An 18,726-nucleotide genomic window follows, 5' to 3' on the forward strand; every position below is an offset into this window, starting at 1 on the left:
GGGGGGCTCCGATGGGGTCTGGCCCGCGACCGGGGCCCACCGATCGGCGGGCCGGCCTCTCCAGCCCTGGCCCTATTTTGTTCTGCGGCCGGCTCCTGGACCACCGCGCCATGTTGCGTCGGGGCCGGCGTGTTGAGGAAGTCCCCCGCGCATGGGCGGTTTAGGGCGGCACCACTGCGCATGCGTGGTGTCATAATATACACCAGTATATCATGGTGCAGACACACACTGATGGACACACAGTGGGACCAATCAACACACACAACACCGCAGCCAATCACCAGTGAGAGCACCCGCACTATAAAGACAGGGGGCATCAGCGTTCCCGCTCATTCGAGCTGCAGCTAGCTAGGAGGACAGAGCTCACAGCCTGCAGCACAGACATTCACCATGTGCTGAGTGCATCGACTGGTTAGGACAAGGCAAAGGTCTTTAGTTAAAGCTAGTATCTTGTTAACCCACAGTCAGAGTATGTTAAACAGTTAATGATTCAATAAAATAGTGTTGTACTATTTCAAGTGTTGGTGACCTGCATGTGTTCCACGGATCCAGAACACCCAACACAACACGCGTGTTAGCGCGGCGCCACTGTGCATGCTCGGATTGGTGTGGCGCCCAGTTGGCGCCGGGAAGGAAGGCTGGAGTGGCATGAACCGCTCCAGCGCCATGCAGACCCCCTGTGGGCGCCCGTTTCTGAAATTGCATGACTGAGATTGTTGTAATTGGAGTTAGCTTGTTGGAGGCACTTTTGCCCCTGAATTTTCCGACTTGTAATTCCTTACTTGGTGGAAAACTTGGTCCACAGAAACAGAATCTCTGGGAATTTTCCAACCGTTTAAATGAATCCTGACACACAATCACATTTCTGATGTACATATCCCTGGGGAAAGGTTCCCTGCACGCAGAGCGACATCAGAAAACGATCCTTCAGGCTAAGTGACCTCTTCGAATTTAAGGACAAGGATTTAAACTAAATGACAGAAGAATACCGTGACTGCTCTGTCCCACTGAAAAGCCGGCTTATCTACATGTTTACAATATCACATTCAGAATCACAAATGACACTGCCAGAGGCAATTTCTAAATTGCATGGCATCTGAAAGTGGACTTTTGAACTCCAGGGCACGATTCTACAGATTTAACAGTAAAATGGGAGGGGGGAGTTCGGGGGTGTTGGTGCGAAGGAGGGGGGGGGACATTATTACTGCAAGGTTGAAGCAATGGCTATGTGTTTAGTTAAAGAGATGCCAGGGCATATCTATAAAACTGCAGTTGTTTCTTTTCGATGATTTACAACAATAAAATCAGTAATGACAACTTGTGTTCGTAGAGAGGGGGAATACCCACTTCTGAGCCATGGACACCCCTCCCCCACCTCCCTCAATAATAAAAATCAACGACGCCGTTATTCCGGGTTTCCCGAGACTCTTCCTCCTAACGAACAATGGCTGGACAGCAGAGTTTTGGATCAGCTTGTGGTCCCAGTAGGTTAGTGGTTGGGAAGCAAGCCTGGAGATTAATGAAATGTGTTGATCTGAATAATTAACCCCGTTTCCGTCTCCACAGCTGCAGACTGAACTGGTGAGGATTTCTTGCATTTCCTATTTATTTTTCAGATTTCCGGCATCTGGATTTACACTGGGATAGTCGGGTCTTGAGGTGACAAAGGCCTTGTGGGAAATTTACATGGACCTGATATCCACACCCCTTACCACATACATGGATAAATCCGGGGCGGGATTCTCCCAACCCTGGGCCGGGCCGGAGAATCCCCGCTGAATGGGCCACGCCACCCCGACGCTGGCACGCGATTCTCCGCAGAGTTGGCGCAGCGTTGGCCGCGGGCCACTCTACGCAGCCGGCTCGCTGATTCTCCGGCCCGTATGGGCCGAGCGGCCGTAAGAAAAGACCAGAGTCCCACCGCCGCCATTCTAACCTGCTTTGGGCCGGTGGGACCTCGGTGTGTAAGGGTCGGGTGACGGCCTGTGGGGGGGGGGGGTCCGACTCTGGGGGGGGGGGGGGGCCCTCCGATGTGGCCTGACCCACGATCGGGGCCCACCAATCGGCGGGCCGGCCTCTGTGGCTGGGGGCCTCCTTTTCTACGCGCCGGCCCCTGTAGTCCTGCGCCATGTTGCGCGGGGCCGGCGCGTTGAAGGATGCGCGCGTTGGCACCGGCGCAACTGCACAAGCGCAGATCCCGCGGCGCCCTATAGGGGCCAGAATTAGTACTGGGAGCGGCCCGTTCACTCGTCGTAAAACGCGACGGCGTTTATGACGACGTGGACACTGTGCCGCGGAATTGGAGATTCCCGCCCCCAATCTTCATAACACAATCAGTTAATAATCAGCAACACATGATCTGCGCAAAAAGTAAGGCAATCTTGATTGAAACTGGATGGAACCCATAGCATCAGCTTAGTTGCCCACAATGTTGATCAAATCCTGACCTCTGTCACCTACCATTTTTAAAGTGCCTTTGGGAACAGGCAAAATATGTCCAGTGAATATTCTTACACCTTGGGTGGCACGGTGGCACAGTGGTTAGCACCGTTGCTTCACAGCTCCAGGGTCCCAGGTTCGATTCCCATCTTGGGGCACTGTCTGTGTGGAGTTTGTACTTTCTTGCCATGTCTGTGTGGGTTATTCCGGGTGCTTCCACAGTCCAAAGGTGTGCAGGTTAGGTGGACTGGCTATGCTAAATTGCCCCTTAGTGTCCAAAACGTTAGGTGGGGTTACTGGGTTATGGGGATAGGGTGGAGGATTGGGCTTAGGAAAGGTGCTCTTTCCAAGGGCCGTTGCAGACTTGTTGGGCTGAATGGCCTCCTTCTGCACTGTAAATTCTATGATTTTAGTGTTTCATCAATTGGGTCGTCATTCCTGGAGAATTAAGAATGAACAACTGCAGCATGTCTGTTCCATCATTCAATTAAATCACAGCTGATTTCTCCACATAGGATCCCTACAGTGGGAAGGAGACCATTCCGCCCATCAGGTCTGCACCAACCCTCTGAAAGAGCACCCTACCCAGGCCCACTCCCCCAGTCCTATCCCCACACCCCACCTAACCTGCACATCTGTGGACACTAAGGGACAATTCAGCGTGGCCAATCCACCTAACATGCACATCTTTGGACCTGTGGGAGGAAACCGGAGCACCCAGAGCAAACCCACGCAGACACGGGAAGAACGTGCAGACTCCGCACAGACAGTGACCCAAAGCCAGGCTTGGAATCGAACCCGTGTCTCTGGTGCTGTGAGATAGCAGTGCAAACCACTGTGCCACCATGCCGCCCTATGCCTTGATACCTTCAAGTTATCCCTCTCAGTATTGGAAATTTCAGTTGATCCAGGGTTCAGTGTTTTGTGAGATTGGTTGCAGATTTCCATTCCCCATGGTGAAAAAGCACTTTCTGATTTCCCTCCTAAAATGGCCTATTTCTAATATCAAGGTTACATCTTCTTCACTCATCAAAAAAAGTAGTTTCTCTGTAATGACCTTTTTGAATCTCTTTATCGTGTTAAACTCAAGAATTACATTATCCCTCAAGCTTTCTAATCTCTAGTCAACTCTATGCTACCTGTCTTCATAATTTAACCGTTTCAGCCTCGGTATCATGCCACCAAAATGACCATTGCCGAATGCACTCTCAATCAGCCACTGGCAAATAAATGTCCATTCTGCTCACTTCACCTTAACAGGGATCAGGGGCGTCATTTTCCGCCAGTGGGAGTCTCCGTTTTGCCGGCGCCCGGGGGTTTCCCGACGGCGTGGGGCTGCCCCACAATGGGAAACCCCATTGACCGGCCGGTGTTACGGAGATTCCCGCCGGCCGGTCAGCGCAGAAATGTGGCGGGGCGGGTAGGAGAATTTCGCCCCAGATGTTTCTCAATGTCTGACACTATTCAATAAAAGCGTACCAGCCATGGGCTGTCGGTTTCGACCACTGACGGACCTCCGTCTCTCCATCCCATCTTACAGCCAGAAATTCTTCCAATCTCCCTGCACTCCTCCAATTCTGGCCTCTTCTCTGTTCATTACTCCACCATTTTAGCTGGCACAAACCTTAAAACTCCCCACATCTCTCTCTTTTTCGTTGACCTTTTGTCACCCGTCCCAATAAACAAACAAAGAACAAAGAAATGTACAGCACAGGAACAGGCCCTTCGGCCCTCCAAGCCCGTGCCGACCATACTGCCCGACTAAACTACAATCTTCTACACTTCCTGGGTCCGTATCCTTCTATTCCCATCCTATTCATATATTTGTCAAGATGCCCCTTAAATGTCCCTATCGTCCCTGCCTCCACTACCTCCTCCGGTAGTGAGTTCCAGGCACCCACTACCCTCTGCGTAAAAAACTTGCCTCGTACATCTACTCTAAACTTTGCCCCTCTCACCTTAAACCTATGCCCCCTAGTAATTGACCCCTCTACCCTGGGGAAAAGCCTCTGACTATCCACTCTGTCTATGCCCCTCATAATTTTGTATACCTCTATCAGGTCGCCCCTCAACCTCCTTCGTTCCAGTGAGAACAAACCGAGTTTATTCAATCGCTCCTCATAGCTTATGCCCTCCATACCAGGCAACATTCTGGTAAATCTCTTCTGCACCCTCTCTAAAGCCTCCACATCCTTCTGGTAGTGTGGCGACCAGAATTGAACACTATACTCCAAGTGTGGCCTAACTAAGGTTCTATACAGCTGCAACATGACTTGCCAATTCTTATACTCAATGCCCCGGCCAATGAAGGCAAGCATGCCGTATGCCTTCTTGACTACCTTCTCCACCTGTGTAGCCCCTTTCAGTGATCTGTGGACCTGTACTCCTAGATCTCTTTGACTTTCAATACTCTTGAGGGTTCTACCATTCACTGTATATTCCCTACCTGCATTAGCCCTTCCAAAATGCATTACCTCACATTTGTCCAGGTTAAACTCCATCTGCCATCTCTCCGCCCAAGTCTCCAGACAATCTAAATCCTGCTGTATCCTCAGACAGTCCTCATCGCTATCCGCAATTCCACCAACCTTTGTGTCGTCTGCAAACTTACTAATCAGACCAGTTACATTTTCCTCCAAATCATTTATATATACTACAAAGAGCAAAGGTCCCAGCACTGATCCCTGTGGAACACCACTGGTCACAGCCCTCCAATTAGAAAAGCATCCCTCCATTGCTACCCTCTGCCTTCTATGGCCTAGCCAGTTCTGTATCCACCTTGCCAGTTCACCCCTGATCCCGTGTGACTTCACCTTTTGTACTAGTCTACCATGAGGGACCTTGTCAAAGGCCTTACTGAAGTCCATATAGACAACATCTACTGCCCTACCTGCATCAATCATCTTAGTGACCTCCTCGAAAAACTCTATCAAGTTAGTGAGACACGACCTCCCCTTCACAAAACCGTGCTGCCTCTCACTAATACGTCCATTTGCTTCCAAATGGGAGTAGATCCTGTCTCGAAGAATTCTCTCCAGTAATTTCCCTACCACTGAAGTAAGGCTCACCGGCCTGTAGTTCCCGGGATTATCCCTGCCACCCTTCTTAAACAGAGGAACAACATTGGCTATTCTCCAGTCCTCCGGGACATCCCCTGAAGACAGCGAGGATCCAAAGATTTCTGTCAAGGCCTCAGCAATTTCCTCTCCAGCCTCCTTCAGTATTCTGGGGTAGATCCCATCCGGCCCTGGGGACTTATCTACCTTAATATTTTTTAAGACACCCAACACCTCGTCTTTTTGGATCACAATGTGACCCAGGCTATCTACACCCCCTTCTCCAGACTCAACATCTACCAATTCCTTCTCTTTGGTGAATACTGATGCAAAGTATTCATTTAGTACCTCGCCCATTTCCTCTGGCTCCACACATAGATTCCCTTGCCTATCCTTCAGTGGGCCAACCCTTTCCCTGGCTACCCTCTTGCTTTTTATGTAAGTGTAAAAAGCCTTGGGATTTTCCTTAACCCTATTTGCCAATGACTTTTCATGACCCCTTCTAGCCCTCCTGACTCCCTGCTTAAGTTCCTTCCTACTTTCCTTATATGCCACACAGGCTTCGTCTGTTCCCAGCCTTTTAGCCCTGACAAATGCCTCCTTTTTCTTTTTGACGAGGCCTACAATATCATTCGTCATCCAAGGTTCCCGAAAATTGCCGTATTTGTCTTTCTTCCTCACAGGAACATGCCTGTCCTGTATTCCTATCAACTGACACTTGAAAGCCTCCCACATGTCAGATGTTGATTTGCCCTCAAACATCCGCCCCCAATCTATGCTCTTCAGTTCCCGCCTAATATTGTTATAATTAGCCTTCCCCCAATTTAGCACATTCATCCTCGGACCACTCTTATCCTTGTCCACCAGTACTTTAAAACTTACTGAATTGTGGTCACTGTTACCGAAATGCTCCCCTACTGAAACATCTACCACCTGGCCGGGCTCATTCCCCAATACCAGGTCCAGTACCGCCTCTTCCCTAGTTGGACTGTTTACATATTGTTTTAAGAAGCCCTCCTGGATGCTCCTTACAAACTCTGCCCCGTCTAAGCCCCTGGCACTAAGTGAGTCCCAGTCAATATTGGGGAAGTTGAAGTCTCCCATCACCACAACCCTGTTGTTTTTACTCTTTTCCAAAATCTGTCTACCTATCTGCTCCTCTATCTCCCGCTGGCTGTTGGGAGGCCTGTAGTATACCCCCAACATTGTGACTGCACCCTTCTTATTCCTGATCTCTACCCATATAGCCTCACTGCCCTCTGAGGTGTCCTCTCGCTGTATAGCTGTGATACTCTCCTGAACAAGTAGCGCAACTCCGCCTCCCCTTTTACATCCCCCTCTATCCCGCCTGAAACATCTAAATCCTGGAACGTTTAGCTGCCAATCCTGCCCTTCCCTCAACCAGGTCTCTGTAATGGCAACAACATCATAGTTCCAAGTAGTAATCCAAGCTCTAAGTTCATCTGCCTTACCCGTAATGCTCCTTGCATTAAAACATATGCACTTCAGGCCACCAGACCCGCTGTGTTCAGCAACTTCTCCCCGTCTGCTCTGTCTCAGAGCCACACTGTCCATATTCCCTAGTTCTCCCTCAACGCTCTCACCTTCTGACCTATTGCTCCCGTGCCCACCCCCCTGCCATACTAGTTTAAACCCTCCCGTGTGACACTAGCAAATCTCGCGGCCAGGATATTTATGCCTCTCCGGTTTAGATGCAACCCGTCCATCTTATACAGGTCACACCTGCCCCGGAAGAGCTCCCAGTGGTCCAGATAACCGAAACCCTCCCTCCTACACCAGCTGTTTAGCCACGTGTTTGTCTGCTCTATCTTCCTATTTCTAGCCTCACTGGCACGTGGCACAGGGAGTAATCCCGAGATTACAACCCTCGAGGTCCTGTCTTTTAACTTTCTGCCTAGCTCCCTGAACCCCTGCTGCAGGACCTCATGCCTCTTCCTGCCTATGTCGTTAGTACCAATATGTACAACGACCTCTACCTGTTTGCCCTCCCCCTTCAGGATTCCCTCTACCCGTTCGGAGACATCCTGGACCCTGGCACCAGGGAGGCAACATACCATCCTGGAGTCTCTTTCACGTCCACAGAAGCGCCTATCTGTTCCCCTGACTATAGAGTCCCCTATAACTATTACTCTTCTGCGCTTTGACCCTCCCTTCTGAACATCAGAGCCAGCCGTGGTGCCACTGCTCTGGCTGCTGCTGTTTTCCCCTGATAGGCTATCCCCCCCGACAGTATCCAAAGGGGTATATCTGTTCGAGAGGGGGACAACCACAGGGGATTCCTGCACTGACTGCCTGCCCTTTCTGGTGGTCACCCATTTCTCTGCCTGCACCTTGGGTGTGACCACACTTACATAACTGCGATCTATGACGCTTTCCGCCACCTGCATGCTCCTAAGTGCATCCAATTGCTGCTCCAACCGAACCATGCGGTCTGTGAGGAGCTGCAGTTGGGTGCACTTTCTGCAGATGAAGCCATCCAGGACGCTGGAAGCCTCCCGGACCTGCCACATCTCACAGTCAGAGCACAGCACCCCTCTAACTGACATTGCGTCAATTAATTAAAATTAAAATTTGTCTTTTTTTTTTATAAATACTTTTTTTTTTTAAATTACAAAGTTACTGTCAACTATCTGTTTCCTAGCACTAGATTTCTAATAGAAATGCGATAGCTAACTATAATATCCTCCGATCTCTGGCTTAGATATCCTCTAAATTATAATTAAGTTATTATGTTTAATTAGTTCCCAAATAGTCAAAAAAATTTAGGTTAGAATCCCAACCAGCCACTCAGGTCACAGCTTTTCTGTCCCCCCCGACACACACAATTTGAAAAAAGGTATAAAAGTAAAAATCACTTGCTTACCTTCTGAGATGTTCTCAGGTTCTCTCGCTGACAGAGACTGCTCCTCCACCTCCAATCCTTGGCCTGCACAATGCTAATAATATATAATATAATATGGCACTTACCTTACACCAATGGGTCTTATTATTAGGTTAGAGGAGGAGGGTGGGTGGGAGACACTACACGTGTAGTGTCTCGGGTTTCCTCTCCACCAGAATTTATTGGGGGGGGGGGGGGACTTGCCAGAGGTCGAACTTCCGGTTCCCGCCGAAATCCAAAGGGCTGCTCCTGTAAAGGTAAGGTTTTTAAACTCACTACTCACCTCCAAGAAGGCCCCTGCGCACCGCTGCCACCGAAATCCAAAGGGCTGCTCCTGTAAAGGTAAGGTTTTTAAACTCACTACTCACCTCCAAGAAGGCCCCTGCGCACCGCTGCCGCCGAAATATTTTGCTTAAGTTGCTCAGTATCAGATTTTGTCCAACCAAGCTCCAGTGAAGCATTTTGGGTAGCGCTACAATATTAAAAGAACTATCTAGATGTAAGCTGTTGTTGTAGTTGTGGTAGGACTGAGAGAATTACACATGGGAATTTTAGGGTTGATCTTCTTTAATTTTAATAATCTTTGTTGTCACAAGTAGGCTTACATTAACACTGCAATGAGGTTACTGTGAAAAGCCCCTAGTCGCCACATTCCGGCAGCAGTTCGGGTACACAGAGGGAGAATTCAGAATGTTCATTTCACCTAACAGCACATCTTTGGGGACTTTTGGGAGGAAACTGGAGCACCCGGAGGAAACCCACGCAGACACGAGGAGAACGCGCAGACTCCGCACAGACAGTGACCCAAGCCGGGAATCGAACCTGGGACCCTGGCGCTGTGAAGCAACAAGTGCTAACCGCTGTGCTACCGTGCCGCCTGGTTCTGCTCACCTCTGTACAATCAGAGCAACACAGGTGGAATTGGCTGAACCAGTGAATACAGCCTGGAAGTTTTAAATGTGAGTCACACCCAAAACCGCTTGTAATCTTTCATGTTCATCTAAGGTTAAATTCATTGGAGCAGATCATGTCCTTACGACCAATCAATCAAAACTATGTGATTCTGCCAATTGATCTGGAAAGATTCTTCAAATTGTGCTTAGTTTCTGAGATGCACAGAGACTATATGGGCACATTTTAAAAGACTTACCACATTAGAAAATATTTAATTTACTGAGAAACAAACTACTGTGCACCAATGAAAGTGATAAATTAGACTTTTAAAGTTATTTTCAGTGATTTTTAATCCGGTATCTGGACTCCTTATTAAAAGTATTTATCTTTGGTACTGAATCATGTCAACTATAATACTAAAATTGCACTAGGTTATCGCCCTGCACCACATCACGGAAACCCTCTCACTGGAGAGTGGAACATCAAACAATTATGTTTCATTACACTGCCCGATTGCGGAGGCTCATGGAAGATGCGATGATGCAAATGATTTGCATCAGAAATATGGAATTGGTGGACGGCACGGTGGTACAGTGGTTAGCACTGCTGCCTCACGGCGCTGAGGTCCCAGGTTCGATCCCAGCCCTGGGTCACTGTCCGCATCTGCGTGGGTCTTACCCCCACAACCCAAAGACGTGCAGGGTAGGTGGATTGGCCACGCCAAAATTGCCCCTTAATTGGAATTTTAAAAAAAAAATAACCTTGGAATCGTAACCTAACCTAGCGTAATTATTGACTAGCTTTTGAGTGCAACTGAGATTGCGGAAGCTCTATCCGAAAATCCTTTTGTATTTCACAGTGTGATTTTTAAGATAATTGTCACAGTTCGATCTATTCAGCCTTGTAATTAAGTACATTATTGATCCTCATTAATTACTGTGAACAGTGGAGTTCCGGAAGTAGCCAGGCCGTTTGGGGCTACGTACAAAAGACAGTCGTCACTAACCTGGAGGTACTTTTCTGCCTTTGGCAGTTTAATTGCTCTCTGCTGTAAGATTTTGAGACTGTCCTTTCAGGAACCTTATGAATAAAAAGAAAGTGAAGTCAATTTTCTTTAAGTAACTGCCCTCCCTCGAAGAATTTACCAGCACTGGACTACCCGAAATGGGGAAAAATTTTAAACTTAACATCATACAGGAGAACACCACCTGCTGCAGGATTACACTTCAATACAATTGTTATAACCTGCCTACTTGCCATTGGCTGGGGACTAATGACAATCCCACAATCCTGTGGGAGTATGAGCTTCCCCAATGAGGGGGGCGGAGAAACCATTCGTAAACTCCTAGTATAAATAAAGCTGGCCAGTTTAGGAACCGGCAGGAAGGAGTGTGCAGCAAGGGAAGTTGCTGCTGCTGTTATATATATATATGTTATTGTAAATAAATGTTATTACTTTGTATCCTTAAAACTCGTGCTGGATTCTTCGTGGCCCTCACAAAAACAATCAATTTCAACTCAGTAAATAATCCCTACTGCTGGCAAAATGCATTCATGATTTTACAAAGCTAGTACCATTTAAATTAATCAAGCAGGTATTTAGGAGCATAGGAATAGCAATCGACCATTTAGCCCCTCCACGATTCAATTAGGCCTTGACTAATCTGTACCTGCCATTGGCTAGACTTTCCATCACATGTTTTGCTTTGTTTTATATGGGAATTAGCCAAAGGTGTGAGCTGATACTGATGTAATGAGGGAAAGAGAGACTCTGAGAACTAACTTCAACCTGCAGTCTATTTTCTGAATCAGATTTAAGTTTCAGATGGGAACAGAAGACAGAAGGAGAAGGTGGCCTGGATTCCAGGCACTCTAGTGGGTGCCTGGAACTCGCTGCCGGAGGAGGTGGTGGAAGCAGGGACGATAGTGACATTTAAGGGGCATCTTGGCAAATACATGAATAGGATGGGAATAGAGGGATACGGACCCAGGAAGTGTAGAAGATTGTAGTTTCGACGGGCAGCATGGTCGGCATGGGCTTGGAGGGCCGAAGGGCCTGTTCCTGTGCTGTACTTTTCTTTGTTCTTTGTTCTTTGAGGCAAATTCGACTGGTGAATTAGAGTCAGCAGTGCTAACTACTACGCCACCGTGCTGCCCCCTCCTTGGCTTTATTAATCAGGGCATTGACTATAAGAGCAAAGGGGTTATGCTAAATTTATACAAGACACTAGTTAGACCTCATCTGGAATATTGTGTACAGTTCTGGGCGCCCTGCTATAGGAAGGATGTGAATGCATTGGAGAGAGCGCAGAAGAGGTTTACAAGAATGGTTCCAGCGATGAGAAACTTCAGATACGAGGATAGATTGGAGAGGTTGGGACTGTTCTCTCTGGAGTGAAGAAGGCTACGAGGAGATTTGATCGAGAAGTTGAAAATCATGAGGAGGCTGAACACAGTAGATCGGGAAACACCGCTCCTGCTCGCAAAAGGATCGAGAACGAGAGGGCCCAGATTGAAAGTGGTTTTCATAAGAAGCAAATGTGATGCGAGAGAAAAAAGAGCCTTTTCACACAGCGAGCTGTTGGGGTCTGGAGTGCACCGCCTGGAAATTTGCTGGACGCAGGTTCAATCGAGACATTTGAGAGGGCATGAGATGATTATTTGAATAGAAACAATGAGCAGGGGTTCGCAGAAAAGGCAGGGGAACGGCACCAAGTCATGTTGCTCGTGTGGAGAGCCGGTGCCGACACGATGGGTCGAATGGCTTCCTTCTGCGCTGCAATAATTCTGCGATTCTGGATTAAGAGAGAGAAAACAAGACAACAAAAATGGAAAAGCCTACACTCTGTATTCGCTAAGAAGAATTTAGCATTTACAGAGGTGAGATGAAATAACGGAAATTGACCAGCTAGGTTCACTGGTTTTCTATGAACAATTGTCATGTTATTAAAAGGTTACTGGTTAATTATAATCCTTAACTTTCTGCACCACGTTTAATGGGAAATGTAATGTAAAAATCCAACAAGTTGGGTGGGATCCTGCGGTGCGAGTCTGGCTCGCTACAGCTTCCAGAGAGGACAGCACATTTGGCGCTCGGCCAAATCTTCATTCACTGCAGCGGGATCGGAGAATCCCGCCGGTGTGAAGGAACGGAGAATCAAAGTCGTCGTTAAAAATAATGGCCATCCAAGAGAATGAAATCCCATGTATGTGGTACTAACAGGGGAGCATTGTAAATCAGCAAGCAAATTCTGGAGATATTCAACTTATGCTGCATCCTGAGCTTGCTGATCAGTTTGAGCAGTAATATCGGTGTGCATCCAGAACAAACCATTACTTCTGCAGGCAGGCTTGGCCCATTGAAACTCCAGCCACACTGAGATATTTCATTAGAATAACAGGAGTTAAAATCTCATCCAGGTGGATTTAAGAAAGGATTTAGAGTTTAGGATACCATTCCAAATTTTGGAAAGCAAGTCCAAAGGGTTTGAGCAGAAGTTTAATGTCTCGCCCTTACTGAATCCTTAACAAAATGAAGTTCAGCCAACAACGGTGCTGCATTTTATGGGCGACCAATGGGTGGGAAAATAGGTGGGTGGGCCTGGAAATTAGGATGTGGTGCCCTGCCCTACCACAATTATACAGGCGGCGGGGGATGCACCAGGTGGGCTGCCTGACTCTGGCTAAATTGAGGCCTATAAGTGGGCCGTCGGTTTAGTTCAGCTGGCTGGACAGCAGGTACGTGATGCAGAGCTAAGGCCAACAGCGTGGGTTCAATCCCCGCACCAGCTGAGGTTATTTATGAAGGGCCTGCTTTCTCAACTTTGCCCCTCATCGGAGGTGTGGTGATCCTCAGCTTAAATTGCCACCAATCAGTTCTTCCCCTCAAAGCGAAAAGCAACCTATGATCATCTGGGACTATGGCGACTTTACTTTTAAGCGTCTCATTCCATTGGTGCTCCGATTTAGTGGGTGTCGGGGCAGGAGATGCCTTCACCCAATGTGAAGCCCAGAATGTTTAACCCTGTGGAAAGTGAAAGGAGAGGGATATAAGGGGCAGTAGTGCCTCCTTCCTGAGTCTCCTGTGCCCCCTCCTACAGGTTTAGCCTCACCTTGTCCACCCTCTGTTATGTTCTGGTGCTTGTCTGGTTAGAATAAATGCACTAAAGAACATCTAGTTTTAAACTAGTTAAAGCTTTTATTGTTGCATAATTTTGTGGGTAAGATAATTATTAGAATATTAACAAAAATGGCTAGCTGTAATAGATTTACTACGAGCCACTACAAATTGTGACTATCCACTATGAAGACTCTCTGTCAACTCCCTGAGGTAACACAGTGCCACGTGGTGTTCTCTACTGCCACCTGCTGGTTGGAGGTCTTGTAAATCACTATATACATGACTGCTTATGCATTTTATCATACCCTCCTCCCATAGCCCTGTTCAACATGCCCACCCCCCTCCCCCAACCCACTTGTCATGGCCTGCCAAGCTAGCCTGGTGAGATCCGCGTTTATCTGGGGTTGGGGCATCCATGGTTCTCCTCTTCCTCCCGGGCCTCCTGCAATGCCAGCAGTGGCCCTGATCCTGACATGGCGCGAAGCTGCCGGCCAATCCTGGAGAAGGGCAAAAGTGCTACTTGATATTAATTAAAAGGCTGTCGCCCATAAATCAGCCAAGCGGAGGTGGGCCCATCCTCAAATATTATGCTGGGAAGCAGGAAGCCCATCCTCCAGTGTATGATCCAGCCCATGGTGTGTGACAATGCTTTGTATACAAAAAGAACTCCATCAAAATGGAAAACACTGTCATCGACTTCGGAAATCCTGTGCATGTACAGAATACTCTTGATGTTGAGACCAAGTTCATGAATTATAACAGTGCCTTTCAGGGCAACAAGATTTATCTCTGAAAACTGAATTTCCCTGTCACTGTTCCCGAGCTAACAGCATGGGTTTGTGACAAAGTCCCTTTAAAAGCGACTGACGTTTGTGGCAAAATATATGAGGGAGAACATGGTAATGCATCGTGTTTCCATGATGTGCAACAGAGAAACTTTCCGCTTCAGTGGATTAGCAACAGCCATGCATGCTAATAAACTGCAGGGGAGAATGCCATGCACTGCACACGTGCGCATTCACATGTAGTTTGCGGCATCATCTAACAGCCAGAGGGAGGTGGCTCCAAGTAAGCTCACAATGAGCTGACCAACTCCACAGCACAGACGAAAAAGCAAATAAACCCTCAGCGTTAGGCCGAGGATGATATGGACCTTCGAGCAGCAAAGTAGGAGGTGTTTCAATAACCGTACCTTGGGAGGTGACTCTTCATTGTCCCAAAACACTTCATCTTGTCCAGGGGATGTTGGAATCAGGACCATATCGGTGAGGGAAACAGAACTGTGGTCTCGATATACTTTCAGCTTCAGATCCTGTGGAAAAGGTAGGTTCATGTTAACATCGAATGCAGCAGCAAACAGAAAGCAAGCAAATAAAAATAACGATGAACTCCCTCATCAGCAATGAGAACAAAATTAAGTCTGAAAACCTCAAAGTTAACAGCGATTTCTTTTTGAAACATTCAAGTCCCATATAACATGGGGTTGAATAATACAGGATAGTATTTGAATAAAACGTATTGTGGTGTGGCCGGGCAACTTATTATCAGAGGGTCTATTAGCTGATTGATTATTTAAGTGTGGTGGTCAGGCTGCTGATTTATGTGCCTGCCTGCGTCCTCTGTATTATGGGGCTGAGCTTGGAAATGGGCGGGAAGGTGGTGGGATGGGCGGCCACCCCATTTTACGTGCCTTTGCCCCACCACCACCCACCCCGCCCCTCCCCAGGAAACATGCTCGCCAGCGGCACATAATATTCAATCCATGGAGTGGCAATTTTTCCCATTGGGAGGTTTCTCTGAACATTGAAGGTAGACTGTGGAAAATACCAACAGCCAAACACAACCATACCTGTCCCTGTTCCTTGCTGTCCAGGAACCTCATTCTCCTTCACTGATCAGCCAGATTCCTGCCATACTGGGAATGCGCAATGGGGAAAGAGGTGAAGATGTAAGGGCTGGGATTTTACCGCTCCGGCATGGTGGGACTGACCATGAGGGATGCGGCAAATCAATAAAAAGACCATTGACTTTCGACGGAACTGGAAAATCCCGGCCACTGTTCCACTACCTTTTGGGCATGTGTTTACCAAACCGAGCAGGAGCTTTAGCACCTTTTATGCGAATTCCAACATTCGCTGTTGCAGTTGACCCTCAGGAGAGATCATTAAAAAAAAAAGTTTTTTTTTCTCAATCCCAGTCTTTTGAATTCTGCTTTCTTGGGACTTACACCATAAGACATAGGAGCAGAATTAGGCCACTCGGCCCATCGAGTCTGCTCCGCCATTCAATCATGGCTGATATTTTCTCATCCCCATTCTCCTGCCTTCTCCCCATAACCCCTGATCCCCTTATTAATCAAGAACCTATCTATCTCTGTCTTAAAGATACTCAATGATTTGGCCTCCCCAGCCTTCTGCGGTAAAGAGTTCCACAGATATACCACCCTCTGGCTGAAGAAACACCACCAAACTGTTTTCCTGTGGTTCCTTCTGTGCTCTCAACCTAATTTTGTCCAGATCAAAGTACGGCAAAGCACTCTTCTCTCCATAGGCCCTGTTGACTCGTGGTGAGATCAGAGAATCGTAGAATCTACAGTGCAGAAGGAGGCCATTCGGCCCATTGAGTCTGCACCGGCCCTTGGAAAGAGCATCCTACACAAACCCTCACCTCCACCCTTTCCCCGTAATCCAGTAACCCCACCTAACCTTTTTGGACATGAAGGGCAATTTAGCATGGCCAATCCACCTAATCTGCACATCTCTGTGGGAGGAAACCCACGCAGACACAGGGAGAATGTGCAGATTCTGCAGACAGTGACCCAAGCCGGGTTCGAACCTGGGACCCTGGAGCTATGAAGCAACTGTGCTGATCACTGTGCGGCCGTGCTACCCACTGAGGTGTGTTAGAGATGCCCAGCAAGATTAAACCAACATCTGATTTCACCCCATGGGCGAAATCCAACCGCTCATGGGCATACATCTGTGTCTCTATCAGTCTAATGGCAATAAATAGAGATAACCTTCATGTTTGGGCAGTGACTTGGGAGAGTGCTTTGTTTGTCCATTATAAAACCTGCCCACTTTGAATTTCTCGCCAGGGAAACTGGGATTATTCTCCTGAGAGAAGCAAAGGTTAAGGGGAGGGCATCATTTGGGCATTCAATTTTATAATAGTAAGAAGTCTTACAACACCAGGTTAAAGTCCAACAGGTCTGTTTGGAATCACTAGCTTTTGGAGCATAGCTCCTTCATCAGGTGAGTTAAGAGGTAGGTTACACAAAGGCACACACAGACAAAGCCAATGATGCAAGATCTTGATGAAGGATCTACGCTCCGAAAGCTAATGATTCCAAACAAAACTGTTGGACTTTAACCTGGTGTTGTAAGACTTCTTATTGTGCCCACCCTAGTCCAATGCCGGCATCTCCACATCAGTTTTATTATGTTCAACTTTAGCAGCTCTTAAAGAAAGTGATAAAGAGGTGGTCAAAACTGTGAGGGACTTTGATAGAGAGATAGGGAGAAACCATTTCCACTGGCAGGAAGGTCAGTAACAAAAGGGCACTGGGAGGAAATGAGGAGAAACGTTTACACGGTGAGCCATTGTGATCTATAATGCACTGCCCAAAAGGGTGATCATAGAATTTACAGTGCAGAAGGAGGCCATTCGGCCCATCGAGTCTGCACTGGCTCTTAGAAAGAGCACCCTACCCAAGCCCACACTTGGATGGAAGCAAATTCAAGAGGAACTCTAAAATGGGACCTGAATATGTATTTGAAAAGGTAACCTTTGTACGGCTATTGGGAAAGAGCCAGGGAGTGAGATGAATTGGAGAACAGGCAGAGGCTTGATGGGCCGAATGGCCCTCCTGTTCTGTGTGATCTTACATATGAAAATCAGCCCTGTTTCTAATCCATTGAGTTATTTTTTTCCCCAACTCTTATTATTCCAAGATGAGTACATTTCCAAATCTTTAATCTGTCGAGGTATAGCCCCAAATCGGTTAGTTAGATATTTCTCTGCCATTGGTTGTCACCAGGGACACAGATGTATCCAAGTGAACCGAGCTACGATTCAACCTGTTATGGGACACTATCTATCTGATTGGCCATTAATCCTGATGGAAAACTGGACTGTGATAGCCCAAATTCTTCAAATTGAAAACGAGCCGGATGTATTTGATATGGAACCACATGGCTGAGAAAGAAACTCAAAGTACATGGAGAGAAACTTCAACATGTAACTGGGCTGGGATGCAGATGCGGACAAGGCTATTGCCTACACAGAAGCCAATCAAATGTGAGAGTGTTCTGTGTTACGAAACGTTCAGAACCAAGGCCGGAATTCTCTGGCCGTCGCGATTCACTTTTCCTGCTGGCAGCTCTCCTCGCCCCGCCCCCCCCCCCCCCCCCCCCCCAACCTGGGGTTTCCCGGCGGCGTGGGGTGACTTCAATCGGAAATCACATTGACAAGCAGCGGGAGTAAAGAATCCCACCGCTGTCGAATGGAGCGCTGCCGAGAAACACAAGGGGGACCGAAGAATCCAGCCTCTTATTTCAGGTAGAAATATTTTATAAGCCGTACAGTCCATGGAAACCTATATATTCTTAACAGGACTAGACAGGGTAGGTGCAAGAAGGATGTTCCTGATGAAATGAAATGAAAATCGCTTATTGTCACAAGAAGGCTTCAAATGAAGTTACTGTGAAAAGCCCCTAGTCGCCACATTCCGACGCCTGTTCGGGGAGGCTGGTACGGGCATTGAACCGTGCTGCTGGCCTGCCTTGGTCTGCTTTCAAAGCCAGCGATTTAGCCCTGTGCTAAACCAGCCCCTAGTGGGGCTGTCCAGATGGTGGGGGTATCCAGAGCCAGGAGTCTGAGGGTATGGGGTAGACCATGTAGGCCAGAGACGAGGACAAATTTCCTCATCCAGAAAGTAGTCGGCCTGTGGAATCCAAAGTAGTCAAAGCCAAAAATGTTTATCTTTTCGAGAGGCAGTTAGATATAACGCTTGGGATGAAGGGGATCAAAGGATATGGGGGGAAGGCGGGATCAGGCTATTGAGTTAGATGATCAGCCAGGATCATAATGAATGGCGGAGCAGGCTCGAAGGGCTGACTGGCCTCCTATGTTCCTATTTGCTATGTTTCTATGAATCACAGAAGAATGCTATTCAGCCCTTCATGGCTGGGCGGGGACTGCACTTTGGTATTCAGTTGTATAGATGTTTGGCATAACGCCACCAGCCATTAAATAAATGTTTCCTACATTACAAAGGTGACTATACTTTTAAATACTTTTACTGAAAAACACTT

The 18,726-nt window shown here is 47.6% G+C and overlaps 1 protein-coding gene across 2 annotated transcripts in view; it reads right to left on the minus strand.

Annotated features, from left to right (window-relative positions):
- The window catches only part of LOC140421291 (mitogen-activated protein kinase kinase kinase kinase 4), a 404,363-nt gene that overhangs the window by 139,735 nt on the left and 245,902 nt on the right, over positions 1-18,726 (minus strand). For both annotated transcript variants that reach the window (XM_072505898.1, XM_072505897.1), the window contains exons 15-16: positions 14,604-14,723; positions 10,298-10,371 (exon numbers count right to left, since the gene is read on the minus strand). In XM_072505898.1, the coding sequence (XP_072361999.1) occupies positions 10,298-10,371; positions 14,604-14,723 (194 nt within the window). The remainder of the gene's footprint in view (positions 1-10,297; positions 10,372-14,603; positions 14,724-18,726) is intronic.

Source organism: Scyliorhinus torazame, chromosome 5, assembly GCF_047496885.1.
Source record: "Scyliorhinus torazame isolate Kashiwa2021f chromosome 5, sScyTor2.1, whole genome shotgun sequence".
Taxonomy (NCBI): domain Eukaryota; kingdom Metazoa; phylum Chordata; class Chondrichthyes; order Carcharhiniformes; family Scyliorhinidae; genus Scyliorhinus; species Scyliorhinus torazame.